The sequence below is a fragment of the Agelaius tricolor genome, unplaced genomic scaffold (assembly GCF_023055355.1).
Source record: "Agelaius tricolor isolate 1412-34295 unplaced genomic scaffold, bAgeTri1.0.p SCAF_17, whole genome shotgun sequence".
In the NCBI taxonomy this organism is placed as follows: Eukaryota; Metazoa; Chordata; class Aves; order Passeriformes; family Icteridae; genus Agelaius; species Agelaius tricolor.
Genome location: NW_027269277.1, coordinates 15,377,651 through 15,405,175, shown reverse-complemented (window position 1 = coordinate 15,405,175; position 27,525 = coordinate 15,377,651). Strand labels below are relative to the sequence as shown.

At 46.4% G+C, this 27,525-nt stretch overlaps 1 protein-coding gene across 4 annotated transcripts in view; it reads right to left on the bottom strand.

Annotated features, from left to right (window-relative positions):
* The window catches only part of MED12 (mediator complex subunit 12), a 35,173-nt gene that overhangs the window by 5,075 nt on the left and 2,573 nt on the right, over positions 1–27,525 (bottom strand). For 3 of the 4 annotated variants that reach the window (XM_071442586.1, XM_071442583.1, XM_071442584.1), the window contains exons 4-41: positions 26,344–26,503; positions 25,607–25,782; positions 25,218–25,328; positions 24,398–24,652; positions 22,352–22,498; positions 21,965–22,064; positions 19,922–20,058; positions 19,055–19,186; positions 18,536–18,662; positions 17,680–17,909; positions 17,171–17,251; positions 16,133–16,306; positions 15,753–15,897; positions 14,707–14,825; positions 14,440–14,583; positions 13,517–13,680; positions 13,248–13,379; positions 12,477–12,704; positions 12,132–12,276; positions 11,731–11,851; positions 10,944–11,045; positions 10,117–10,230; positions 9,686–9,849; positions 6,801–6,980; positions 6,559–6,630; positions 6,121–6,281; positions 5,868–6,029; positions 5,675–5,786; positions 5,366–5,455; positions 4,830–4,939; positions 4,203–4,338; positions 3,769–3,930; positions 2,849–3,226; positions 2,395–2,545; positions 2,004–2,206; positions 1,518–1,598; positions 1,097–1,314; positions 376–532 (exon numbers count right to left, since the gene is read on the bottom strand). In XM_071442586.1, the coding sequence (XP_071298687.1) occupies positions 376–532; positions 1,097–1,314; positions 1,518–1,598; positions 2,004–2,206; positions 2,395–2,545; positions 2,849–3,226; positions 3,769–3,930; positions 4,203–4,338; positions 4,830–4,939; positions 5,366–5,455; positions 5,675–5,786; positions 5,868–6,029; positions 6,121–6,281; positions 6,559–6,630; positions 6,801–6,980; positions 9,686–9,849; positions 10,117–10,230; positions 10,944–11,045; positions 11,731–11,851; positions 12,132–12,276; positions 12,477–12,704; positions 13,248–13,379; positions 13,517–13,680; positions 14,440–14,583; positions 14,707–14,825; positions 15,753–15,897; positions 16,133–16,306; positions 17,171–17,251; positions 17,680–17,909; positions 18,536–18,662; positions 19,055–19,186; positions 19,922–20,058; positions 21,965–22,064; positions 22,352–22,498; positions 24,398–24,652; positions 25,218–25,328; positions 25,607–25,782; positions 26,344–26,503 (5,781 nt within the window). The remainder of the gene's footprint in view (positions 1–375; positions 533–1,096; positions 1,315–1,517; positions 1,599–2,003; positions 2,207–2,394; positions 2,546–2,848; positions 3,227–3,768; positions 3,931–4,202; positions 4,339–4,829; positions 4,940–5,365; positions 5,456–5,674; positions 5,787–5,867; positions 6,030–6,120; positions 6,282–6,558; positions 6,631–6,800; positions 6,981–9,685; positions 9,850–10,116; positions 10,231–10,943; positions 11,046–11,730; positions 11,852–12,131; positions 12,277–12,476; positions 12,705–13,247; positions 13,380–13,516; positions 13,681–14,439; positions 14,584–14,706; positions 14,826–15,752; positions 15,898–16,132; positions 16,307–17,170; positions 17,252–17,679; positions 17,910–18,535; positions 18,663–19,054; positions 19,187–19,921; positions 20,059–21,964; positions 22,065–22,351; positions 22,499–24,397; positions 24,653–25,217; positions 25,329–25,606; positions 25,783–26,343; positions 26,504–27,525) is intronic. The other variant, XM_071442585.1, reaches the window with a different exon arrangement.

The window sequence follows — 27,525 nt, the reverse complement described above, 5'->3', positions numbered from 1 at the left end:
TAAAGATGATCTTGAACGACTTTCCTGCTCTTTTGTGGACAGGGGGCTTTTCACTTTGTTTCTAGTTCCTGCCACACTTGTACAACAGCTAACTTTCTGCACAATCTACTGGCTCAGCTGGAGCAGGAAGAGGTGGGACACAGGCCAGAGGACTGAAGAGACTTTTAGCTCATGCTGGGTGGCTGGCACAAGGCAGTGCAGCAGGAATCTCCATCAGGAGTGGCCAGCTCTAAGGAAGGGAGAACTGCCTAGCAAATTACCACAGCCAGCCTCCAACAGAGTGACATCCTTCCTGACACAGAGGGGCAGAGGTAAGCAGCACTGGACAAGCCTCCTCCAGCTCCAGCAGCCTTCCTCCTGTCAGCAACCACTCACCCTCAGCATCTGTTGTTGCTGCTGCTGCCTCAGGTACTGCTGCTGCTGTTGGTCAGGAAGGATCTGGCTGGGTCGAATTCCTGAGGGGACTCCCTGTGGACCCAAATGGTTCATCCCACTCATCATGGGGGTCTGCTGTATGGACTGATGAGGAAACCTGCAAGAGAAAAGGACAAGCACATGGAGTAAAGGATTCACAGGCAGACAGCTTTCTTTAATCCAAACACAACTTCTGACATCAATAGAGAGCCCAAAGAGCCCCCCTGAAACCCATGCTGTCTCTGCAGAAAGGTAAGGGACACAAGGGCCTCTCAAGGGTTTAATACAAACTGTTTTTCTAGAAGCCCTAAGTAACAGTTGTTCTGCATGGCTTTCCTGCTGCATTTATGCCTGCTCAGGAACAATGAAAATCTCAGATTTAGCCCTTTGATGGTGATCTTCTGGTTAGATTTAAAACCAAAACTATGACTTTCCCAGGTAATTTTTCCTCATACTTTTCTATGCCATCTTTCTCTGGCTAGTAACACAGTTTCCTGCCTACAACTAGCATTTCCAAATGTTTCTTCCCTGGACAGAAAGCTGGATAAAGATGTTTCTCTGAGGAAGCAAAGTACAGCATGGAGAACAGGGTTTTCACAGTTTGCTGTTAGAGTTGTGCAAGTAGAGCAGGGAAACACCTAACAAAATAGAGATAATGAACATCCCATAGGGCAGGAGGTACCTCTGTGTGTTGCCCAAGGTGTGTCCATAGCCAGGGGCCTGCTGGTGCACGTAGCCACTTGGTCTCTGCTGCATCTGTCTAACAGGATCCACTAGAGCAGGATTAGAGCTGGGGTGGGAATTCTGATAGGGCTGACCAGAATAGGTAGGAGGTACCATTGTGCCTGACTGGGAGGGGTGCTGCTGAAGGCCTATGTGGGAGACATAAGGAGTGTAACCCTGAAATGAAACAAAAAAAGCCTTTTTTAGTAATGGGGTGAAAAGGAATACAGAACACAGGACATCAGCCTCCTGTAAATACTGTCACAGGGAAGCTCATTAGGGAGAAGAGCCAAGAGCTTTCAGGCTTTAGCAGCAAGAACAAAGCTGCTGCCCTGTGCTGGAGCCAGATTCCAGCTCTACCTGCAGTCACTGCCACTTACCTGGGAGGGCTGCAGTGCTCCATAAGACGGGGTTGGAGCCATTTGGCGCACGGGCTGCTGGCCCATTATGCCCTGGCCCTGCTGGAAGGCAAGAGAAAAGTGCTTTTTCCAACATCTGCAAAGGGCAGGAACACTGCTGCTCTCTTCTCAGCAGCTCCCACTAAAGCAGACAAGAGGTTTCACTGCTTAACCTATGAGATTGCTGCACAACAGGAATGCTCATGACTTCTGTTTCATCCTGACCTGGGACAAATAGGCCACTAAAAAACCTGCCATCCCCAGGCAGAACATGCCCCTCTCATTCGCCAGAGGCCCCCTATGACAACCTCCTCCAACTGTTAGTGACATGGGCCCACAAGGCAGGCACCAGAAACAACATATTTCCAGAGCAGATACAGAGTTGGGCAGTTCTGGCTAAAAGGGACATCACCAAACAGCCTGGCCATGCCATACTGTGGAGTCAGCCAGAGCACAGCTCTGACTTACCAACTTTGCTTGCAGCTGCTGCCTCAGGATCTGTCCTTGGGACACTGGAGGCTGCTGCCTGTACACTGGCTTGTAGGAGGGGTCAATGCCCATCATGCTGCCCATCCCTGGAGGCAGCACACCACTGTAGGGAGGGCGACTCTGAACCAGTTTTCCCAGTGGCATGCGTACTGGTCTGTAGGATGTATCCAGGCGAGGGCCACCTGCAAGAGGAAGAGAAACAGGCAGAGCAGTCACAGCTACTGCTGCACCTCATAGCTCCAGAATGACTGCTCATCACTGTACCTAGACATGCCAGGCAAAAGGAGAAAGTGCAGGGACCTGCATAGGACCATCTACAAAAACAGGTTCCCAAAGAGGTGAAATACTTTTGGTTTTCTGGTGCACCTACCTGCTGGAAGAGGCTGATTCTGGGCATAGAGACCCACTGGAGATTGTCCATATGCCAGCCTTGACATGGTGCTTCCTGACTGGTGATGCAAGAGATCTGTAGGCATGCCAACTCCATATGAAACCCCTCGGCTAGGGCCCAACACAAAGTCCTGCAAAGACAAAGCAGTAAGAAAGATCAATGTGCACTGGGAATTCATGCATGGAGGAAGACTATTAAAAGGTTGAAAAGTCCACAGGAGGAAGCCAAGGATGTTATCTGAGCTGGGCAGACTCCTTTCCTCCCACCAGGGATTAAGAAAGTGTTTGCCTTGCCCCAGGCTAGAGAGAACAGGATAAAGCTCCAGTACTCCCAGCTGAGAGGAAACACATCACATCTTCAAAGCCTCTAGGGAGTGTTCTGTGACTAGGAGTGGTGGACATGGGACACCCAGAGCTGCTGGACACTCCATTACCTCAGTTTTGCTGGCAGATTGGTTGCGTTTCTTGGTTTTGCTCTGTTTTTTCTTGCGTTCCTCAGTGGAGGCGGCAGGATTGGAGCTTGTTTTATCAGCCTTGGCTGGTTCTGCACTTTTCTTCTCTGGCTCTAAAGCCACAGGTGTAGGAGGCTCTTCCTCTTCGGGGGGCAGTGGCAAAGGCTCCAGGTAGTAACTGCGGGGTTTGGGTTTCAGGTGTGTGTGATACAGGAGAAGCCTCTGCTGCTCCTCAAACCTGGACACCTTGCGATCCACCCGGACTGTCCCAAACCATCCCCAGGAGAGCGGGGCTGAGTGCTTCAAACCCTCAAAAAGGTCCCAAGGAGAAATCTTCTGCTTTGTAGAGACTTGTAAACCCTTTAAAGCAAAAGAGATAAGAATCTTCAAGTCCCTGTTGTTGTTCCTGCGAGGGTACGGGTAACTCTAGCCTTTCTTCAGGCTCTAATCCAGATCTCTCAGTAAACAGTCTGAGCCCTTGCTAATGGTCCCTGCTCCTCCAGGTGGCCAAGCAGTCATTTCTGAAAGCCTTCATCAACAACTGTCTAGTCTCCTTCATTCCATCTCTGCCAGCCTCCTGCACACTGGCTCTGCCATTAACTTATGTGACAGGGATTATGTGTTTCTCTTTACACTTCATATAACCATAAATACAAGCCCCAAATTTAGTTAACATCTCAGGTCACAGCAGCATGCTATCACCAAGCATTAACACCCCAGCTTTGCCCTTTTTGGACATGGTTATGTGCCAGCTTGTCTGCGTGCAGCCAGCCACTTCAGGCTCATCAGGGAATGAGGCACTGCATACAGATGCCTCCCAAGCTGTGCAGACTTAAGGCATCAGAGGACAAGGTGACACCTGCACTCAGGAGCTGCGATAGAGACAAAAATGCTTCACTTACCTCCTTCTTGAAGATGGAATCAAAGCCAGCTATTTTATTGCCCTTAGTGTCAATGAGGGATCCCTGAGGTTCACAGGTGATGACATCTCGGGTCTGCTTGGGAAGTGGCAGTAGCTGTCTCACCTTCTCCAGGCTGTCAGACTGACGGTCCCCCAGCTCCTTCTGCAGAAGCAGAACAAAGAGGACTTGAAGAATTTTTCAGGAAAAACCATCCAAAGCCCACCTATGCCTCTTCTGGTTTTGGCCTCCATCCCTGCATTACTTCTCACCTTTGCACCCTTCAGCCCTACAGAGTCATAGGGGTCACCCTCACTACTTCATCTAAACAGCAGAAACAGGACAGGCACTGTTCATGAGACACAGGTAAATCTGCATAGCTGAACAATCACAACACAGCACGCTCTGGTCCCCAGACAGGGCCTGGTGTCCCTCACCCTGAGTTTCTTGACAAGATTCATGTATGCCCGCTTGTTCTCCTCCATGCTGCCCTGAGAGATGCTGGACATATCAGCAGCCAGGGTGCCATTGATGAGAACACTCAGCATGTCCAGCACGGTGGTGAAGAGCTCACTGTAGGTCAGAGCAGAAAGGTCAGTCACCTGAAAAACTGATAAAAAGCTTCTGCCATCATTGCAACACCAAACACTATTAAATTGTCAAGACTTCCCCCACATTCTGAAGTGTCAGTCTTCAGAATAACCTCCCACACTAATCTTCCTTTTCCTTATACACCACACTTGAGTTTTACTCCCACTCGAATTAGGTGCAGTATCACAGATTAAGACTGGACTCCTCTGTATCCATTCAGCACCTCTAAAAAGCAGATTCAGCTCTCCCTTGTGTCTCTCTCCGCATCTGGAAAGCCAAGTTCATTCTGAATATGGCAGAGTGCACTCAGCTATCAGGACCTAAGTTGTAGCCTGCTATTACTCCAAAGTCTCTTTCAGCTGTCACTTCTGACAGATATCTAGAGAGACAGCCAGCTCACATGAGAAACGGGGCCATGCTAACAACTGCCTCCCTTGGGAAGTGTATAGACCAGAAGTAAGACTGCAAGTTACTTGTTTGACTGCATGTCCACAGTGCCACTGCTGATGATGTCCAGGAGAAGCACGGCCCATTCAGTTGTCTGTTGTGTGCTGCGTTGGACAGTGTCGAACATTCCTCCCACCTGGCAGAGAAAGGAAGTTCAGTCACAAGGACACCAAGAAACACTGAGATTTTGAAGTGAGAAAGGAGCTTAAACCAGGGTTTAAAGGAGCTTAATTCCTACTGAGAGCTGAGGGAGACTGTTGTCAGCAGCCAAACCTCAGATGCAAGTGGTAGTGCTGTGGGCTGCAAAGGCATTCAAAGGGGAAGGCACATCTACAAAAGAGACCAAGTCTCTGGATTTCATCCTGATGAAACAGAGCAAGGGAGTTTATTCATGCACCCTGTCCTACTCAGAGCCCAAGACCTAGAAAGCAGCACAAATGTCTCTCCTACTTCCTTGCCTCAGGACATATATAGACCTTCCAGTGTGTGCTTGTTCCAAAGGAAGAGAAGGCAGACAACTCTTCACCCCAGATGGTTAAGCTCTTTTTCTGCAACTGCTCACCAAATTCAGCCGCAGTTTCAAGGCCTCATGCATCAGCTGCTTGGCTTTGCAGTCATCTTGGTACTGATCTTCTCGCCAATTTGTAACAATCTAAGAAATACAGAAGAGAGGACAGACCTCACCAGCTGTATGCTGAAGCTCAGAGAGAGCAGCTTGTATCATTCACTGTCTGGTGACTCAGAAATGGTCAGCTCAAGCTCCCTGTATCAAACAGGGTAAGACAAGCAATATCCTGAGGCCATGCTCCAGAGCCTGTCTGCTGGAGAGGTGAGCTCCTGAGGAAAGTGAGGGGAGAAATAAGACCCCTACCTGCTGGACCTGACTGTACAGAGAGGTGAGGAGGCCTTCCCGCTGCTCATCCTGACCTTTCAAGCATGTCAGCACCAGTGACAGAAATGGCTGCTGGCTCAGGAGGGACATACTGTGAGAGAACAGAGAAGGAGCTATACTGCCAGGCTGGGATCAGCACAGCAAACACTGCCTGCCTTTCCCCTGGACTCACCTCTTCTGCTTCTGGCGGTCCCGCTCTTTGCGGGATGACGACCCTAAATGTTGTCCTTTCTCCAGCTCTTCTCCAGCAGCTTTCAGCACATGGCCCTGCACTGATGTTGGAAGCTTGGCAATCAGAGGGGCCACCAGCCACACTCCTGATCTCTCCAGGGAGCTGTGACAAAACAGGAGAGGAAAGCTGTTTGCAATGCAATTTAGGATTCAGACTTGTCTACAAGAGAGCTGCATGCTGGATCTACACCTACCTGAGGATGGGTTTGGATTTGTTGCTGGCAGGTGTAGCACTTGTTGAGCTACTGATATTGTTGACTCCATTACCAGTACAGCTAGCAGAGCTGGTCTCTGCTGACTGCTGGAATACCTCAATGGTGGCCTTGGCTATGTTTTCTAACAAGGAGTTCATCTCCTGGAGGTAGGGAACAAAAAGATAGTCAAGTCCTTCTCTGAGAGCACCTACAGCTTCCACATTTCAACTCAGTACATACTCAGTTTGCCAACTTCCCCATGGCTGCTGCCCCTGGGGTCTCAGACTCATTGCTTCCTTCTCGTGCTTGGCTTTCACAGCCTGACTCCCTCATTGTTTACTTTCTCCCTATCCCCACTTCTGCCAGGCCACCTCCCCACCAACTCACGAGCAGCCACTTCATCCTCCCCTGTATGACCCCCTCTGAGCAGAAACTCACATTGCTTGCCGTCTGTTTAATCATGAGCTGCAGCTCCAGCGAGGATTGCCTCATGGTCCACTGGTCCAAATTCTGTAACACACACACACACACACATACACACTTCACATAATGCCTTATCTCAGTTCAGGCTACACCAACCCACATCCTCAGGTCCCACCATAATGAGTGTCAGACCCCTCAGAGGGCTGCAATTACATGAGGCAATTACTAGAACACTCAGATTCTGCCAGCAGCTGCACCTGTAAGATGCGCTTAATCCTCTGCCGCTGAGGATTTTCTCCCTCCTCATTGTCCAGGAGCCGGTGTGGATAACAAATCAGCTGCATCAGCCTCTGAGCCTGTGTGCTGCTCAGGACAGGATCCTGCAAGTCATTGCTGTCTTCGCAGAGGGACTTCAGACATCGTTCTCCTACCCACTCCTGCAAGACGAAGGCAGAGTCAGCACAGTGAAGCTGATGTCTGATTCCAAACCAACGCCCCTGCTTTCAGTCTCAGAGAGATGCATGGAACACATCAAAATCATAAAAGCCTTATTACTATGCAGTTATGCCTGATAATCATTTCTCTTCATGAACTGTACTATCCTGATTCAGCAGGCGTCAGGCACAGCACAGTAATCAGAACAGAGGAAACAAACTTTGACAAGTCAGCAGTAATGAAACACAGTAGTTGCTCTTTCTTTTGAGAAAATATTGGTGTGATTTAACAGTATACAGTCACTACACCATGTCCTGGCTCCCTTAACACTGCCACTTGGGTTCAGAAGATCAGAAGGGATCACTTAAAATTGTTTGGTCTATTTCCAGCACAACAAAGCTCTGGAGCTGTCCTAAGTTAGGTTACTCAGGGTTGCAGCTAGCACTAAACCAGAACACATCTTGGGAAAAGCATACACCTTAATTCTCAAATAGTGATGGAAAACACACTGCCAAACTTAGTAAAAACTGATTACTTTACTTCTCAGACTCTGGAAAGGAAAATGACTGACTGGATGCAAGCCCCTTATAAAGTCACATATTATGAGAAGGTAGACAGAAGACTATTATTGTCAGCCTCTTGATTTCAGCTGATGCTCCCTAAATGTATGATAATAATAAGGGAAGCAGTTTCCAAACATGAGGTAGGTACTTCACTCAATTTACAGTTAACCTGCAGCATTTGTTAGTAGAGAAATTTTTCATACTTAAAATTAGGCACATTCATTGAATTAAAATCAACAGAGGACTGCTATATAAGCACTTCTGCATCTGCAGAGGAAGCCTGATCAGAGCATTGTTCCACTGAGAAGTGACAACAAAAGAAGAGATGAGGATCCAGTTCATTATGCACAGGTGCTGATGCTATGCCTAGAAAGCTGGAAAGACCCTTCAGCAGTGGGTAGCAAACTAAGCACTGAAGCACAAAGACTGAAAAGGTCAAAACTCTGGTTTGAAATCCTTGTGAAACCACAGCCTAGATCATTATCTTCATTCCAGATGAAGTTTGTACATGAGATGTGGTGACCTCTCCATTACATTTCCCCTTCAGTGTTGCTACATCACAATGTCTTGATAATAATCTTCTCTTTCTTGCCTAGGTAATACACATTTCCTTGGGAAGACTCCTGTTATCATTTGCTCAGCTTCTTGCAAGAACTCAGACTTCATTTCCAATCCACTTTATTGGTACAAAGACGAATGAAAGACATGCTGGAGGGAAGGGAACATCCAGAGGGACTTAGACAGGTTTGAGAGGTGGGCACTGGAGCAGGCTGCCCAGAGAACCTGAGGATGCCCCATCCCTGGGAGTGTTTAAGGCCAAGTTGGGCCCTGAGCAACTTGGAATAGTGAAAGTGGCCCTGCTCATGATCTTTAAGGTCCATTCCAACCCAAACTGTTCTAGGAATCTATGAAAAAACCTTTAAATTAATTATAATCTGCTCCTTTTCCTAATCCCCTCACAATGAAGTCGATTACAAAATATATACCTGAGACTGAGAAATCATAACCTACAATTTAAGACATTATTAGTGCAAGTTCACTGCTCACAGAAGAGGTGCTAATATTAAACACAGCATTTTACCAGCCCTTTACAGCTGCAGGAAGCCTGCAGGAGCTCTGGCACAATTTGGTGGTAACTCATGGGTGTCTGCTGGAATGTTCACTTCTACATAACCACTGCTGCCAACAACTGGTACGAGCAGTGATACCTGACACTGCTACTCCCTGCTGTGCATAAACACCTCTACTTGCTTTGAGTCCTTCCTATATAGACTTTGACCAGCAAGGGAATATCTACTTCTGCAAATGCTACAGTCAGGTTTCAAAGAAGGTTGAATTTATATTTAAAAATAGGTGGTTCCAATTCCTTTTTGGTAAGGTGATAACATTGCTATGCAGTCAGCCAATTAATAAACAATAGCTTGAGGACAACACACAGCACTAATGGTGGGTGTACACATTAGTAAAATAAAATACAGGTTTCAGATTGTAACACCACATCTTTCCTGCTGAGAGAATAAACTTATAACCGAGGCTAAGGATACCTTTCAACATCCATTTTCATACAGCATGGCCACTCTACTCTGCAACATTATTAGCCAGGTTTCAGCTCCTCAAGTGTCAATTTTTCACAAAGGAATAGAAATACTGGTGCTGTCAGATTAGGCTAAGCAAAAGGCTTTTGCTGTTGTTGTTTTAATTAACTAAACAGGGCAATGCAAAGCCCAGGGATACATTAACAGCCTAGCTGCAAGCAACACTCAGGCTGCATCCTGAAAGACACCATTTATCATTTTAATAAACCATCTGTCTGTCTTTCTCATGCTGATCTTCTTTGCCTTCAGCACACAACTCAGCTTACCACTCCAGCACTCCCCTCCTTGGACAGGAGCCCTGTGCTGTTGCCAAAGCAAAGGAGATGCAGTCCCTGAACACTGCAACACCTAATTCCTGAGCACTGCTTGTCTCTGTGTTTTGTTAACAGTGAGCAATCCTCAGTACTGTCACATGACAGAAACACTGCAGGTTCTTCACTGATCTTTCAAAGAAATATGTGCCAAACCCAACCTGAAGAAAGGCATGTGAGATATATCTATCTGTATGCAGAAGGGATAAGGACACACCTAGAGATAGGACAGACTCACCTGTTGACATATACTCCTCAGTACATACTTGGCATAAATATCCAAGCTGGCTGTTTCTACAGTGACTACCCGACCACCAGCCTTCCTGGTGCCCAGCTCATCATCCATGAGATCATCAACACCTCCTGGGTGGGAAAAGCCAGAGCCTTTCAGTTCTGCATCTCCTAAAAGGAAAGCACAAGTGTTACACAACAACTCTAGCCACAAAGCCCGACTCAAAAAACATCCTGAGATTCTGTAAACTCCCCCTGTGATCAGTGACCTCTCTGCAGCCAACAGGCTCAAAGCACATTTACAGCTACAGACACACCACATATTCACCAGAACAAATCTCCTCTGGCCTTCTGCACAGCCAACATGAACAATACAGTGCCTTTCTCCCACTCCCCTAAAAAACATGGTTATAGGTTCAGGCTAACACAGGTACACACCCAGAACAAAGACAGCCTTCAGCACTGCAAAGACTGCTCCATCCACAATACGATTTTGGGAAGCTGCCAGCAAGTGACGGTCACAGGAAGAGCGGATTCCCACAGTGGGTTTGTCTGCAAAGAGGACAAAGGGGAAAGGCAATACTCAGCAGAGAGAAAGGCACGGGCTCCAGAGCTGCCTGAATTATGTGCCAGCAAGTACCATAAAATCCAGCTCAGAGAATCCCGAGGCCAGTCCCTTTCCTAACAGTAACATGGGGCCCATTTAATTAAGTTTCAAGATGCATAGTGCCAATCACATTGTGACAACTGAACCATGAAATCCAAATGGGGTGCAGTGCCTGTGTCATGAACTCCAAGCTCCAACAGTACCCTAGACCTAAAATACAAGCTGGATTTAGAAATCTGAGCTATCAGGATACTGGTGAGAAGCCAAGAACAGAGCTTCCTGGAATGTTTCCATCATCACACAAAAAAGGAGTGCTGTAAAACAGCAGCTTCTGGCACCAAGTTAAGAGGCTATACAAAGCTCAAGACACAAAAGAAGAAGTGATCATTACTCTAATGGCTTAGTGACAGCAAGGCCACCTCTACTGGCTGTTTTCCTGCCTCCAAGAACCTTCTCTCCAATGCCTGGCTACCAGGGAGTGACATAAATGGAAGGACACTGTTCTTTGTCCTATGAAGAAAGTGCATCAGGCTTTGCCTGCTTTATTCAAAGCAAGCAGGTTATGATCTCTAACCATAAGGTCTCATATCTCTCTTCTTGGAGTGCAAGAGCCTTAGTACTTCCACAATAAAGAAAGGCTCTAGGTTCATTCACTTACTGCCATCTTGCTGGCATGGGTTCAGCTGTGGAGTCTTAAACAGATGGAGTAAAATCCGGCAGGTCAGACGTGCTCCTGGTTCTGAGTCCTGTTCACTGCAGGCTATGTAAAGAAAAGAGACAACTGAGATTTCTTAAGCACCAGGACAGCTGACTCTCAATCCAAAAGCTATTCACAGTGCACTGCCCTGGAGCAGACAGCTGAGAAGCTGCAGCAGCCTTATTGTATTTACAAATATGGAGCATGTGCAGCAATTAACATGCAAGCAAGCAAATCCTTCAGTATTATCCCCAGTGACATGCACTGTTTTCTGCTTGCTCCATCCTTCCAATTTCACCCTGTCAGGAGTCCGGATGCTGCAATCCCCAGAGCAGAGATAGGAAGGCTGGTGGCAGAATAAGGCAGTGGCACAGGTGCTGTAAGCCCAGCTGGCTGCTCTAGCCAAAATGCTAAACTGAACATTATTATCAGTAGGAGGCATACTGCTGGAATTCAGAGCTGAGTACAATGGTCACACAGTGAGGCTGTTATCAGCATGGCTATCCCCATGCTTACTTCAGCTCGCACACAAACTTGAGGGTGCAGGGCAGTGAAAAACCTTAGCACAACCAGTTTTTGATTGAAATCAAAAGCCCCAAATTTCTCTAGAGCGCCACATTCAGTTATTAAGTATAGAAGAAGTATTAGAGGCATGTTTCACAACTATAGAGTTCACCAAGTATGCACTAAGCACAGGCCTTTGGGCCAGGACTGAGAGTCAGACAGGTTTGTGCAGGGATGCACTTACCAGCATTGAGGAGTGAGGGGATAGCAGCACAGCGAATCAGGTCCTCCAGCAGCAGGCACTGCCGGGCAATGAGAATGGCAACAAAGGTGGCCAAGGAATCATGGAAAGATAAGTCACTGACCTGAAAGAGAGGAGATCAGCCAGTGATCCAAACAGCCTCTACCTCATTCCCTCTGTCAGCAATTCCTAGGAGCTGGGTGGCAGAAGGGCCCATAACCCCTGGTCAATGTCCACGGTCTGCCCAGGCTGCAACAAACACCAATGGCAGCCCCTGGTATTCAAAGCCTTTTCCCTGCCCTCAGAAGACAAAGCCTCCATCCCTTGTTCACTTTTGCCTTCTCCCAAGGGATCCCTCCACTCCTGCTTCAATTCCTTTTCCCCTTTTGAATGTTTGCACTTGCATCAACATTGCAGAGGAGATCATTGAAGCCACAGGTCCCATTATTGGAGGAACAGCACAAAGCTTTGAGCACACCCAGCCACTCGGCACTTAGAGACTTGCAGTAGCCAGTTAGCTCAGCACACAGGATAGCAATGTCGTTCACCCTGTTAAATAAATAATAAAAAAAGGAGAGGGTCAGCTTTGCTACTCATGCATGCCATCAGGTCAGTGATTTTCTAAGGGACCCCAGCCTTGGCTCCTCCTTCTTCACACCCCAAGACAGCCAAGATATGGCCACTGGTTTCCTTACCCTCACATAAAGAATTTAATTTCTCAGTGGAACCATGAAAGCTCTGCCTCTCACCTGTCAGGATCGTGGTGTCCCACACACACGTGCATCAGTGCATTACAGACAAAACTGTAGCGATTGGCTGGGTTCTCATTGAGGCTCTTGCCCAGGTTGGTGTACGTAAAGTTATGTGCAGATGGATTCTCAATAGTGTCAATCATGAACTCTGGTTCCCATAGCATGTTGGAGTCAGATGGCTCAACATTGCAATAGATTGTGTTCTTCACCTTGGAGCAGAAGTCACTAACAGGACAGAAAAGCAATTAGGAACACAAAAAAGTTACATGGCCACTGAATTCTGGTGAGCAAAGGCAAACCCTCTCTGGGAAAGGACATGTTGAAATTCACGATTACTGTGTACCAATAAAGATCAATACATTTGTTATTTCCTATTCATTCCGTGCTTGCATTCTACGACATGCTGAACATTCAGTTTATTTTCCACATCAACTAGAACTTCACAAAATTTCTATCAGTACTCCTCTTCTGTAGGGAGGAGACTCAGTTTCTTATAAATTATTTGAAACCTCTGGTAAATTTATCCACTCACCCTCCTTTGGGCCTAAATCCACTATACACTTTTTAGAGTTTGCTGCCCCAAACCACAAGACACAGTTGCACCATGACATAAACAAGGACCTAATGATGCTCTTTGCTCTGTTCTCCATTCCTTTCCAAACAAGGAATTTCTCAGGAGTAATCCCATCAAACAAGATTAAAAGCAAAGTTTAAGTCAAGGTGCTATAGTGGGCAGTACCCACTGCAGCTCAGCTGCATCAGACTCACCTAAAGAGCTCCCCAAATTTACTTTTGAGGTGACTGCAGGAGGTATACAGGTCGTAGAGATAGGCCAGGATACAGCGCTCTGCTGAGGAGCCATCCGAGCGGTTCATGCCATGCTTCACCACCCCACACAGACTGCAGAGAGACAAACCACAGTGAGCTGAACCCTCAGGCACCAAATGGCTGCCTTTTTGGAAGGACATAGATGTCCATGCCCCCTGTGAACCCCCAGCATATATATCTCCTTACACAGAGAGGGGAGAGGCCCTTACCCTTCGAAGACCTGAGCCATCTGGTCCTGGTTCAGGATAAGGCAGGAGTGGTAGTGCCGCAGCACAGCCACGATGCACAGGCACAAGCTGGTGGTATAGCTGCCAACAAGGTCGGAGGATTTCAACAGCAATTCTGCCTCCACCACGCTCAGTTCATTCAGCAACTGCACCCAATGACAGAAAAACCCTTCAACAGCCACAGGGGTAAGGTATGGTCAGAAAGGGAGGAGGCACACCAAACCCACAGCCTATAGGACCTGCCACGAAAGGCACTGCCAGGCACTTTCTCCTTAGGGATGCACCCTAGGACAGCTGGCAAAATGTCTCAGGCAGTACAAGGGGCTGTCAGGGCTTGGGTATCAGAAGGTAATTGTGATATGGCCACAGGCAGTTTTAAGCAGCTTGTTTGGTAGTTCTATTCTGCATTTAAGTTTCACTCTGATCTTTTCCAGGCTAACAGCCACAATTCCATCAGCTAGGCTTCAAGAGACACCTGGTACAGGCTGCAGAAACAGCAACAGGATTTTAGCAGGATCCAGAAGGCAGCTTGAGCTGCCATGTGCCAAGGATCTTTCCAGGGGAGCAAGGCAGGCAAGGTGCCAGGGACTGACAATCCCCTTCTCACTCAGAACAAGGCCCTGCTGCAATCAGGGACAGAGATGCAAGTCCTTTGGAAACAAGCCCAAAGCCTTTGGAAGAATAATCCTCAGAATAGAACATGCAAGACTATCTGCCACAGACAACCTTTCCCTGACAGCTGCAGCCCAGAAGCATCACAATGACCATATAATCTGACCACCTCCATGACACAGGTCAGAGGGTCCCCAGTGATGACCAGAGCAGGCCAACTATCACAGCACAGATCTGCTCCTCTCAGGTGGACAAATCCCTCTGCAGGGAGCACCTGAGCATGCTGCTCTTACCTGGATGGCAAAGTCGATCAGACCACTGATATTGAGTGAATACTCCATCAAGTCAAATATGAACTGCACGTGCTGCACCAGAGGCAGGTGGTATGACATTCCCAAAGCAAAGCTGGTGATCTGTTCCAAGACATTACGAGATACCTGCAAGTGCAAGACAACACAGAGTCCCTCAGCAGGCTCATCTCCTTCCAGGAAGCTGCTCTCAGTAATACAAAGAGATTCAGTCAGGGCCCAAGAAGGACAGCAGTATTCAAATTTTCATACCTGAGATGTGACTTGGTGCTGATCGAAGTGAGAAAGGTGCTGGAACTTTGCAAAGATATCTTCAGCTGTTGGGAATGCTTCTGGCTTACTCTTTTTCCTCTTCTGGCCTTCCTCCCCACCTACCAAAGTTGAAAACGTCAAAAACAGTATTAGGCTGCTTTCCTCACCAGAGGATTAAACATCAGGCATCAGCTTCTGACAGTTCCTCAGAAAGATCAGCCCCTGTGATGAAGCACAGGCAAAAGGCCTAAGTCCTAGACCTTAGGTTGATTAAGGACTATCTTTAATTAAAAAAAAAAAAAAAAGAAGTTAAGGATCCCTAACCTAAGAATGGCAGTAGGGCAAACACCAAGTTTATCCCAAATGGAAATACTCCTTGGAGTATCCTTCTGCCTTGCTTTGGAAATAATACCTATTCTCTGATGAGAAAAGGCATTCTGGACTGGAGATGCTCAGCCACAAAAGTTTCTTTGTCAGAGTACTCCACATTTTAAAGCATCATCTTTTCACTACATTTTAAGTTGCCTTTAAGGCATCACACTAAGAAAGAAAAATTGTAGCCAGGCTCTTAGCTGTTGAACATCAGACACTTTCTTTTGATTTTGACCCAGCTATCCAAATTTCCTATCCTACACGTTTAGCACATGCCTGAAGTGTAACAGAATGATACATTTAGTGAAGTCTTTGCCAAATATGCATTGGCAAAGTACTTTCTGCTTCCTGTACAAGGATCCAAATGCAAAAATAAATAAAATAAAATATGAAAAGCCAAAGTTTTGGCCAGGGTCTCACTCTGAACATTGTATGACACAATTCTCTTCTGAAGACAAGCTAATTAAACAGATATTACCAGCAGGAAATCAACTGTCTTACTTGCTGGTTAGTATGTTTGAAAACAGAGCACCATTCCAGACTCATTCACTAGTACCTCTTACCAGACACTGTAGATTGAGTAAAATCCTTTCACAGTGAGACTCCAGACAAGGGAATCAGCCAACTGGAAAGATGCTCTTAGTTCAAAAAGGAGTGTCTCAAGCTCTACTAACCTGTCTCTGCAGTGCTCTTTCTGTTTAAGACTTTTAGAATGTCTTTGGTTATTTTCTTGATCGTATGCCGAGCGTCATCCCGTTGTTTTCCAACCCCAAAAAGAACCACCAGCCTTTGGTTACACTCATGACTGCATGACTCCTCCTGGGGAATCAAAAGAGACAACTGCATTAGCAACTACAAGGCTGAATGCTCTAATCTTGTTTCACATCTGCATCTCCGAAAGAAAAAGAAAACCTTCATTTCAGAAGCTTCTCTGGGAGTAAGCAAGGAGGCATCCAGAAAAATAGGACTGCTCCTTAGCCAGCCACAGTAGGGAGAGACAGAAGCCTCCTGACAAGGGCAACAGCAGGGGAGCAGTTAGAAGCAGGTCCTGTACCTGAGGAATAGGGAAGTGTGTTGCATACTGGATGTGCCGAGGCTGGTCATACAGGGATGCTAGCATTCCTTCCACAGACTTATCCTTCAGCAGAGTCTTTCCTTCCTTTTCAAGATCTGGCTTTTCAGGGGAAGGGCTGGCTTTAGATTCACAATGCATTGGTGGAGAAAACATCTGGGGAGACATAAGAACAAGAAAATGTAGTTAGGAAACATGGTCATGCAACAGTAAATATTGCTGAAGGAATGTACTTCTGCTCAGGTCTAAAAAGGAGTAGGAAAAGGAAGGGCTGGAAAACCAGCCAGGTCTTAAGGCAAAAGCCAAGGTAATGTGCCAAGAGACTCTTCCTATTTTTGCTTCTGGTCCATGTTGTATATTAGATTAAACACAACAGGAAATAACACAATAAGAATAATAAATTCATAGCTTAGAGTTTTGGAAGAGCCCCTTCCACAGAAGTGAGATCCTGGGAAAGCATGTAACTTTACATCACACTTGGCTGACATGTACCTTGGTAAAGGTCAGAGATGGCTGGATAGATGTAGGTACTCAGGAATTTTTCAAGCACCACGAGTTAATTTTACTGCTAAGTGCTTCAAAGTGTTCTGCTACCACGAACTATGCCCACAGATATGAAGAACTGTAACCCTGAAGTAGCAATGAAGGCCACACAGTAGGATGAAAGCAGAGTAGTGTCTTCTCCCAGGATCAAGAAAACCTCTGCAACTGGTCACTTCCTATCAGATGCCATCATGGTCATTCATTTCCCATCCACTTCCAAGCAGCCCACTTCCCACCCTGCCCAAACACTGGGCTGGCAGCAGCCAGAGCATAAGAGGTTCCAGGAACAACTGGGACTCACTCTGCCCTGATGAAGACCAACCTACATAAATAGGTGCTATGGGCCTTTTGCAATGTGAACTGCCTTACAACCCAGCCACTTCCAGCAGACACACAAAAGCAAGGCAGATGCTGCTCCTGGGCTCACTACAACACGCTGACCCTACTTACTGAGTAACAGGAAATGCTGGAACGTACCGAAAAGTCTGTCTTTTCCATGTCATCAAAGAGCATGCTGGGGTTGTGGTCAATGTCCATGGGCTCTGAAAGACCTGTGTCCTGGGAACAGACAGAGCAGCTTTACATCTCAGTGATGCATCAGGGAACAAGAGAATATTTGTTGACTACACTGATGTCCATGTTGGACAGTGACAGCACTATGCCACCAGACCCATGGTGCCTGGCAAGCTGGAGCCTGATACACCTCATGATATGCTGCTCTGTATCAAGCCATGCAAGATTCTCCTATCTACCCTTCTACAATCTGCAGGTCCTTTCCAGTCACTTACAACATAATTTTTAATTGAAATGCTAAGGAAATAAGTTGAGGGAAGGAAGAGCAGAAGTCAGTGGTACATTCTCCAACAGGCAACAGCAAGGAGGCTGCAAAGCAAGCAAGCACAACAGAGGCAAGCACAACACAGCAAGCACAACAGAGGCAAGCACAACACAGATGTACAGGAGGGCCATGGTGCTCACGATCTCACCTCCAGCTTGATGCCACTGCTTCCCTCTGTCTCTTTCCTGTCATGTTCCTCAGCAGGGTCATCAAAGGGTGAGGGAGGGCGAGGCCCATGAGAATCCATGGCGAGATCACCCCGGGAGATGAGCGTGCACATGTAGATGTTGTGGGAGAAGACATCATGTCGGATCAGCTCACAGAACAGCAGCACCAGATTAAAGAACTCCACCTTCTCGTTTTCCTTCCCAGGATCAGCTGAAAGGACAACACAGACAGTCAGGGCTATCAGAGTAATTCTGCACCACTATAAGCAACACCAGCCACCTAACCTAGGGCAAGGGAAAGGATTTCCTGAGATGTCAACACAATGGCTGATACACAGTTCTGAGATTACAGCAGGGACTAAAAGCAGAAAGTCCAGTTTCAAAAATTAGCAATTAAGTAAGTCAAAAGCTCTCCAGTGTCACAGCCCAGAGCCACTGGACTTAAGTGCTATTCCTGGGTGTACACACAGCTGCCTTCATCATTCAGACCTGTTATCCTATCCCCCTTAACCTGTTTGCAGCACTTCCCATCAGAGCCAGAGCTTTGTCACCAGTTAAAAACCTCCCTTTAGTTCTCAGTCTGAAGTAATTCCTGATTAAACTTGTTTATCCTTGGCCAATGCTCTGTTAACAGAAATGCCTCTGTACCATCTTTCTGTCATCTGGCCCTGCAAGTTGCTTTTCCTCCCTCACCAAGATAAGCTCTGAATTGCAAGGAAGCCAGACAGAGAATTTAGATACACCCCATACCTACACACAAGAGCACTGCACACAAATTCCAAGTTTGCAAGAGAGGGAAAGCTAGAAACTGGGAGACCACAAATTCTTATTACATACTTAGCATAGGAGCTTGAGTGTCAAGGAACTGCATAAGGACATCCTGAAAGACAGGAGCACTGGCTGCTGACAGAGAGCCTGAGGAGATGGAGCCCTTCTCATCCACAACTTCAGAGTCCCCACATCTCTGTAGAAACAGAAAAAAGTAGCGACTGCTGACATAGAGGAGAAACTTCCTATCCATGTATCTCAAAAAAGAAGCCTTCAAGAGAATTTTTCTATCTTGCTCTTATAAGCAAGCCACCATACAGGTTTCTGTAAGCTACTGCACAGTCTCCAAGTATGTCAATGCTTTTGCACAGCAATCAGCTGTCCTCAAATGCATCCAAGAAATGGGATATGCACCATCCCACAGGCTCATTTATGACCTACATTGGGTCAGATGGAGCAAATGCCATAATTAGCAGCACCAGTGACAAGAGGCACTGTGTTGATCAGCCTTTGCCTGTTGGTGTAACAGGAGTTAGGTAACTTCTGCTCTCCATTACTGCTGCCAGCCTTCCAGGAATAAGGACCTACCTCAGCCTCGATCTCTGCTTGACGCTTCTCCAGGAGTTTGGCCACAACCATGGCTCTGTGGCGCCCAGAGCGTTTGTAGCTGACAGCCCACTCACACAGCAAGGCCACCACTGCATCATCATCTGGGGAGATCTGGGGGGATAGAAGCACTGCAGTGAGAACCTGAGCCAAGCAGGAGAGGGGAGCAGATACAACAGTGGGTCTGCTCCCCATAGAACAGGGACAGAACACTGCTACACTCCCCTCCTCCTAACAGGAAGGACACACGTCAAGCTGGAGCCCTCCTGTTTTGACTGCATTTTGGAATGTGAGGTCCACAGTCCCTGACAAATCTCCAGACTGACTCTGCTTCAGAAAATCATCCCTCTAATCACAGCACTGAGTAAAACACAACTTCTCGACACCCTCGTACAAAGTATAAGAACAGCCAGCCCTGCCCTCTTCTAGGAACCACTGCAGTAGTGGATGCACTATGGTCCTACACATCATAAACACATCAACTCCCAGGCTAAAAGGAACCTGAACTGGGAGCTCCCAGGAATCAGCAGTCAACTCAAAATGTGACCAGGCTAGTACTGACATAACAAGTCCTTAGCACCAATCTGATATGCAGACCGACATCCTTCATCAGTGAATCCTCTCAAGTTTACATGTATTTGTTGGACTTTCTAGAGACAGACCTCCCCTACTCATTTTAGTACCTCCCTAACAGAGCTGCATGCAATCCTTTTCAATGGAGATCATGTCTCTTGGCCAAAGGCCACTACCTAATCAGCTCTCTGCAGACACAGGACAATAACAGTGTGGTTATAAACAAGAACACAGCCACATCCAAGACCAGGGCCCAGCAGCCAAGTCCCAGAGCACCTCATGACTGTCTTTGGTTGGACCCAGCCCAAATATCCTGTTATACAAGGAATCCAAAGAGTTGCTGAAGTCAGATCTTTCAAAGCTGTGACTGTCCAGAACTTCTAAGGTATGCAAGACACGGCCAATTGTGAAACCTAGGAGAGAACAGAGAAGAAAAATGTGTATTTGGCACCTGGTACAATAGACTAGAGCAACACCAGATGTGTTGCCAAGGTCAGCTAAGGTCAGAAAGGCCTACACCTTGTATCAAGACCAGTTCCACAAGGAAGATGGGTTGTAGTTGTAGGTGATTCTCTTTTTAAGTGGAAGAGAGGGTTTGGACCCTTTATCCAAATGCCAGATGGACCCTTCTCTAAGGGAAGCCTGATGCATTCCTGGTGCCCAGGTTAAGGACATGAAATCATGAAACTTCCTAGCCTGGTCCAGCCCTCAGACTTTACTGGTCTCCCCCACAGAAGAAGATGAAGTCACAAGTGTAGTCCAAAAACAATCAAAAGGGATTTCAGGACCTTGAGACCAACCATTAGAAAGGGATTCTGGAACAGAGATTATCTTCTCTTCTATCCTTCCACTCACAGGCAATGACATTGGAAGAAACAGATGGGCCCAGTCTATTAATACATGGCTCCATGGCTGGTGTTGCCACCAAAATACTGTTTTATTCTGACAATGGGAGGGCCTACACAGCAGCAGGCATGATGGACTGTTCAGTGTATGAGAAACTGGTTGGACAGTCACATCCAGATGGTAGTGGTGAAAGGCTCAGAGTTCCAGTGGACATCAGTGATGAGTGGTGACACAGACACAGATCAAGTGTAGATGACACCAAGCTGAGGTGGTTTGGTTGATAGTCCTGAAGGATGGATGACATCCACAGGGACCTGGACAAGCTCCAGTGGGAATCTCATGAGGTTCAACAAGGCCAAGTATGAAGTGCTGTATCTGGGGCAGGGCAACCCCAGTATTGATCCAGGATGGGAGATGAACAGATGGAGAGCAGCCCTGCAGAGGAGGACTGGGGGATGCTGGGGGATGAGAGGCTGGACAGGACCCAGCCTTGTGCACTCACAGCCCAGAAAGCCAAGAGTGTCCTGGGCTGCCCAAAAAGCAGCATGACCAGCAGGTCAAGGGAGGGGATTCTGCCCCTCTGCTCCACTCTGGTCAGACCCCACCTGCAGTGCTGCCTCCAGCTCTGGGGTCCCCAGCACAGGAAGGACATGGAGCTGTTGGAGCGAGTCCAGAGGAGGCCACCAAGTTGATTAGAGGGATGGAACACCTCTCCCAGGAGGAAAGGCTGAGAGAATTGGGGTTGTTCAGCCTGAAGAAAAGGCTCTAGGGTGACCTGACTGTCACCTATCACACTAAGGCGGGCTTACAAGAAATCTTGAGAGAAACTTTTTACGAGGCCAGGACAAAGGGGAATGGTTTTAAACTGAAAGAGGATCGACTCAGACTAGATTTTAAGAAGAAATTCTTCCCTGTGAGGGTGCGGCACAGGTTGCCCAGAGAGGTTGTGGACGCTCCATTCCTGGAAGTGTTCAAGGCCAGGCTGGATTGGTCCTGAGCAACCAGATCTAGGGGAAGGTGTCCCTGCCCATGGCAGGAGAATTGAGACCACTTGATTTTTAAGGTCCCTTCCAACCCAGACCATTCTAGGATTCTATAAGAAGTTTCTGTGAGCTCATTGCTTGGGCTTACTACCCAAGGGAAGCTGTACCAGTCAGGCAGGGGTCCACCCAGCTTATCCTGACTCTCACTGTGGCCAGCAGCAGATTTTAGGGAGAAGCATCAGAGCATGGCACACAGACAAGAGTATAGTTCCCTGGTAAATATCTCCAGCTCCTAGTAATAGAAACTTCACCTATATCTAGAGAAATGGACTCTTACAAGATTTTGCTCTGCAAAGAGAAAGAGCCATGTCTTACTGCTGACAGTAAATACAAACAGTAGGAAATAGGAAAAAATCAAGAAGAATAGCCAGACAGGAGTTTTGTCAGAGTAGGATCAGGGGGAGAGAAACTTTAACCTACAGCAAGTTACCTGCTGTGGTTTCTTGGCACTTGTCAAATGACCAGCGAACCTCCACAGCCTGGCCACGCTCCTTTATCTGCTGCTCAATTTCACGCAGCTTTGCCCGAACCTAGAAACAATGGACTTGTGTAAACACACAAAAGGATGCCTTAGAAGTCCTGGGAACAAAATTATTAGAGAACAAAGAGACTGACAGCAATTCTACTTCAAGTTAGATTTTGCCCATCTTCCAAGGACATCACTATCTGGCTTACAGCAGAATGAGAGCACTTAATTCCTAGAGATTGAGACAGCACCTCCAGATCTGCTTATCACACAACATGAAAAGAAAATTCTGAAAGAGCTAAGATACAGCTGTTATCCCAAACCACAAGAGCTCCCTTTTCTGAAGCTCACCTGCTGTGTGAAGGCTGAATTCCCCCCTGGCATGGGCAAGTTGGATGGGGCTATAGGCAGGTGGTCCAATGGTGAGCCAGTCTTTATCCTGCTATCAGTCAAGGAATAATGCCACACAAGGGCACTCGGGCAACACAAGATTATACTCTGCAACAGACAGAAAAGTCAGTATCACTGAGCAAATTAAGGTCAAAACAATTAAGTTACATTTCTACAGAACTAACCACTACTTTATCCTATTACCAAGGCACTCATTATCTTCTATATAGCATATTTACTATCTGGGTGGGTTGGTTTTGTTCAGTTTTATTTTTTTTTAAGCTCTGAAAAACCGTTTGGATCATACAAACTCACACCCCCAATGCACAATCGAACCCTCATGGTCCAGAAGGGGCATTTACATTGGCATCTTATAACTGTCATCAAGTGTAAAGTCTGAGAAGAAATATCAGGTAACAGACCTAAACTAATGAAACCATTTTGTTTGATAATCACAAGTCTGATTATTATAGTAATAATACCATGGTATATGCATTCTCATTCTTTTATGAGCTTGTACACTCACATAAACACAGACAAAACTTCACTAAACAATTCCTATGATATTCCCCTATATTTTTTGGCTCACAAAGCTGTTTTAGACCCTCAAACCAAAGAATCTGCTTATCTTGAGAACATTTCAGCAAAGGTTAATTATGCACATTCTTAGAATTATGGAAATTCTTAGAAATGCACCTGTTTCCACTGAGACATACTAAAGATCAGACTATCATTTACCAGTGTCAACTTTTTAAGCAGGTTGTGTCTGAACTCCAAATCAGACAAACCTTTGAGGTGCATATGCTCATCTATTTTCCCTAAAGCAAGCTCCCCAAATAGAGGATTTTTATATTAGAGACATGTTTTATCACATAGTAAATAGAAAAAAAAAAACCAACAAACCCTCTAAACGTCTTGACCAGAAAGCAAACAAGACTTAAGAATGAAAAATGTTTATTTATAACCCTGCACTGCTCTCTAACCCTTGCTTCTAGAAAGGTCCTTACTTCTAGCCAACTGTACTATAGAAATTTTCTTTTCCTTTTTTTCTCTGAGAGCTGGCTGGCTGCTTTTTGATCCTGCCAGGGCTCCTTCCTCTCAAGTTCCTCTCCTGAGCAGCTGATTCCCAAGTGCTCTCTTCCTCTCCAAATCCTGCTCCATTCTGCACGCTCTGGAACCTTCTTTGCTTTAACAAGTCTCTTCTCCCCTGGAAGAAACAATCTCCACTCCTGCATCGACCTACCTCACCTAGTCACTCTCCTCTTGAAGGAGAAAAACACAATCATGAATGAATGCACACACAGAACAGAACTTGCCTCTCTCTGACACAAGGACAGTAAGAACTGAATCCCACAGTGTCACAACAACAACCAGTTCTTCGAACATCTATCAGTAAGGCTTTGGCAACTTTGCCTTCTTATTGCAATGTCACATTTAATCAATCCCACCTACAAAGATAATGAGTTTATAGTAGTTCCTTTTCACAGCCTGCTACCACTCCTAGATCACTACATTCTTCCATAAAGTGGGAGGGGCTGTTTCTTGTGTGTGCTGTTTGGTTGCGGGCTTTTTTTTTTTTTGTTCTGTGGGAACTTTTTTTCTGATGAGGGGATGTTTGTTTTTAAGAGTTGACAAAATTACAAAGCACTTTCATTTCTGGCATAATTTCCTCTCCTGGATGAAAACCTGCTATTGATATACACATGGGAAATAACCCTTTCTTTCTTTCTTTCTTTCTCATCCTTTCTTTTGTAAAGCTTTCCTAGCCATGTGGGGCACCTGTGAGCAGAGCAAAGGGCTCTATTCCAAACCATTTTTCTTATGCAAGTCAGTCAAGGGCACTGCTACAGCACTGTCTGACAAAAGCTCTTGTAACACATCAGCAGAGATAATCATGGTTTGATATTTCTGTACTTACAAAGCTGCTGACTCAGACTGTAATGATTTTTCTGTGATGGCACACAAACTGTCCCTGCTGAGCCCCGAATCACCATCACTGAAACGTACCTGAAGGATGCAGCTGAGCCCATACACCACTGGCCGGTGCTGGGGGCACAGCAGTAAGTCGCTGAAAGGGCTGGGAGGAGGATTCCCTGCAGCTGGCTGCGGGGTGGGAGTTGAAGGAAGAGCATTCCCTGTCTGGGCAGACAGGATGTGTGGTGGGTGCCCACCAGCACCATCCAGCTGCATAGCAAGCCTGCGGGTGCAGAAGTAGGCCAGACGTCTGGACAGGTACGCAGACTGCACAAACTCTCCAGAGTACTGCAGGGAACAGGGAAGGAGGGGCAAACATCCTTGTCACAAGGAACACAAGAAAAAATCCCAACTTTCCCAATGTACTACACTGTGTGACACTGCCTTGAAGAGGCAGTTCTTTTTTACAGAGAGCTCCTTATCACGGATCACCCACTGGCTACTAAGCATCAGAAAAAGCCTTGAAATGTTCTCTGGCAATGACTTAATGTGTAAAAATGTACCCACACCCAGGCTTCCCAGAGCTTCAAACATTTGCCCAGAATCTGTTGCAAGAGAAAGAAAGAAAAAAGCAGTTTCCATGTACTGGTACACAGCCAGTGGAACTATCACAGCTGTGGCATGGGCAGGGATTACCAAGTCCAGTGCAGGGAAAAAGGATAAAGGAGAATAAACACTGGAAAAGTGCAGCACTAAAAAGACATCCTTGCATGAGCTAAAGAAGGATGCTCACAGGGACACTCCCTGGTGTTCTTGGTGCAAAACAACTCATTATCCCCTTAGGCAATAGGAAGGGGATGGCCAAAGCAGAAGTGAGCACTCTCCTAAAGCAAGCTGAGAGTGTATTTCTCACCCGCAGCAGCAAAGGAAGGAGCATTTTCAGAAATTCATCTTCTCCTGACCGTATCTTCTCAAAGCACTCGAGGACCCACGTCAGGAATTCGTGCCGGTCCAACATGCCATCCTGCACACAGATAAAAGCAGAGCAGATGGGTGAAAGCTGAAGTAACCTTCACTAAGGTAAGGCAGAGCAGCAGCAGCTTGCACTCCAACAGTGGAAATAACTCTGGAAGTTTTCACAGTTCTGTGCTACCCTGTCCTATTACTGAGCTCAAAACTGCATCTGGTCCTAGTGGTCTATTCACTAGGAAAGAGAGCATCTTGCAGAAATCAATCATGTGGCATCCACCCCCCTGCTCTCCTATGCTCACACCAACCCAGCAGCTCCCACCAGTCCCTCACCTGGAACATGAACATAGCCAGTTTCTCATTGTAGTCCCACTGCTTCAAAGCCTGTTCCACCTCTTGGGGCATTGGTCCCGATGGTGAACCACAGCCTTGCCCTGGGAGCTGTCTGTAGAACTCTGCAATTTTCTGCAGCTGCTCTGACAGGTACTTGGTGATGATCTGTGTCCATTCTGGAGAAAAGAGGTTAGCAGTGAGCAGTGTGGCAAAGAGGAGCAGGAAAGAACCAGGATGGTGCATAGGTGGAAAGCCAAAAAAACCAGAACACAGTCAGGGGAACTCTTCTAGATCACAGCAATCTGGAGCAGGCCAGGATGCAAAGGATGTTGGATCCAGTAATGCTTAATGAAATTGGGAACACAGACAGAGAGTAACATACCAAAATTCTCTAGGAAATATACATACTCACTTGGGAAGTAGCTAATCAGTCATCACTAAATTGCAACTTTACAATCTTTGTATGGAAGAAAAAAACAGGTAAGGCAGCAAAGGAGCTCAGTAGAACTTAACAGGGAAAAAGAAAAGTAAGGCTTCTATGGCTGCTAAGACTTATTTTTCAATGTACTTTCACAGGTGGGCCTGTTGTTCAGACAGTTACTCACACCAGAACCCAAGGACTTAGCAGCAGGAAACAAGTTTATTTGGATTTCCAGGCTACCTCTTACTAAGCAAGAGCAGGCTTAGAAGGAAACAGCTGTGCTGGACAAAGCCCGTGGTGCACACAGAGTGCTTACCAATGAAGGGATCAATGACATGACGCTTTTTCACCTTCGTTTCCGTGATGGCAGCGTAATAGGCACAGGTCATTTTGATGAGCCACGCTGCTCTCATTACTGGAACAGTGTATTTGGCCAAATAACCAAAGACCTCTTCCTTCTTGCTAAAGATGGGCACCTGTAATGAAATGGAGAGGGAAAATTGAACCAAGCACTTGGAATATGAACTGAAGCAGCTAAAGCAGCTATACCTGCTGCAAGTATGAAAAAGGTAAAAAGGGAACAGAGCAACACAGTACCTCTACCTCAAAAAAACCTGCTGCCAAAATTCACTTGTGGTCAGAAAGCAACAGTACCAGAGCTGCATTTCAGTACAAACAGAAACAAAACAAATTGAAAGAAGACAGAACATATAATTACGTCACTGTAAATCCATGCCCTGAATCCTGCAAACACCTTGGAGGTTATCCTCCAGAGAGCACATAAAGAGCTATGAAAGATACAGACTGAGTCAGTAACAGAGTATCTGCCATGCAAAGTGAAGACAGGACTCTTCACTTTGTATACAAAACCGAGTGGTTACAGATGTCTCACAATATCTTGAGTACCCAACAGAAGACTGCGAGAAACAGGGAACTGAGTACGTTGTAGGAAGGAATCCATTAATCCAAGATTCAAAATTCAAGATACACTATAGGAGGATACCAGTGAAATAATCAGGCTGCAGGACTATAAACCAGGAAGCAATAACAGGGACATCACAGGGAAAAGTACAGCTGTGGGGCTCATTTCCACACAATTCTCTGGAGAGTGAAAGTATGTGTGTTTTCACAGAGGAATGAAAAAAATTCACAAGAAACAGGTCCATTTGGCAGGTTCAAGTCCCTGAACTACTGATGTTCATTTACCTGCTATGTTTCCTACATTCTTCCCAATTACTCTCTGATGCCTCAAAGTCAGACTACCTGGCTACTGACAGTCACTCTTTCACATCTAAGTTCACGAAAATTGATGGAGCTCATAGCAGGAAAACAGGGGAAAACCTTGAAAGGTTCAAGCTTTTACCATGACCTCAGGAAACTGACAGTCAAAACACAAAGAAGGAGTAAGTTTATGAAGAGTCAGATACTGGGAAAATCTGATTACTTTATTTTCCCCCCAGGAATGACTCAGACCATTTTGCAACTGGGAGTTATGATT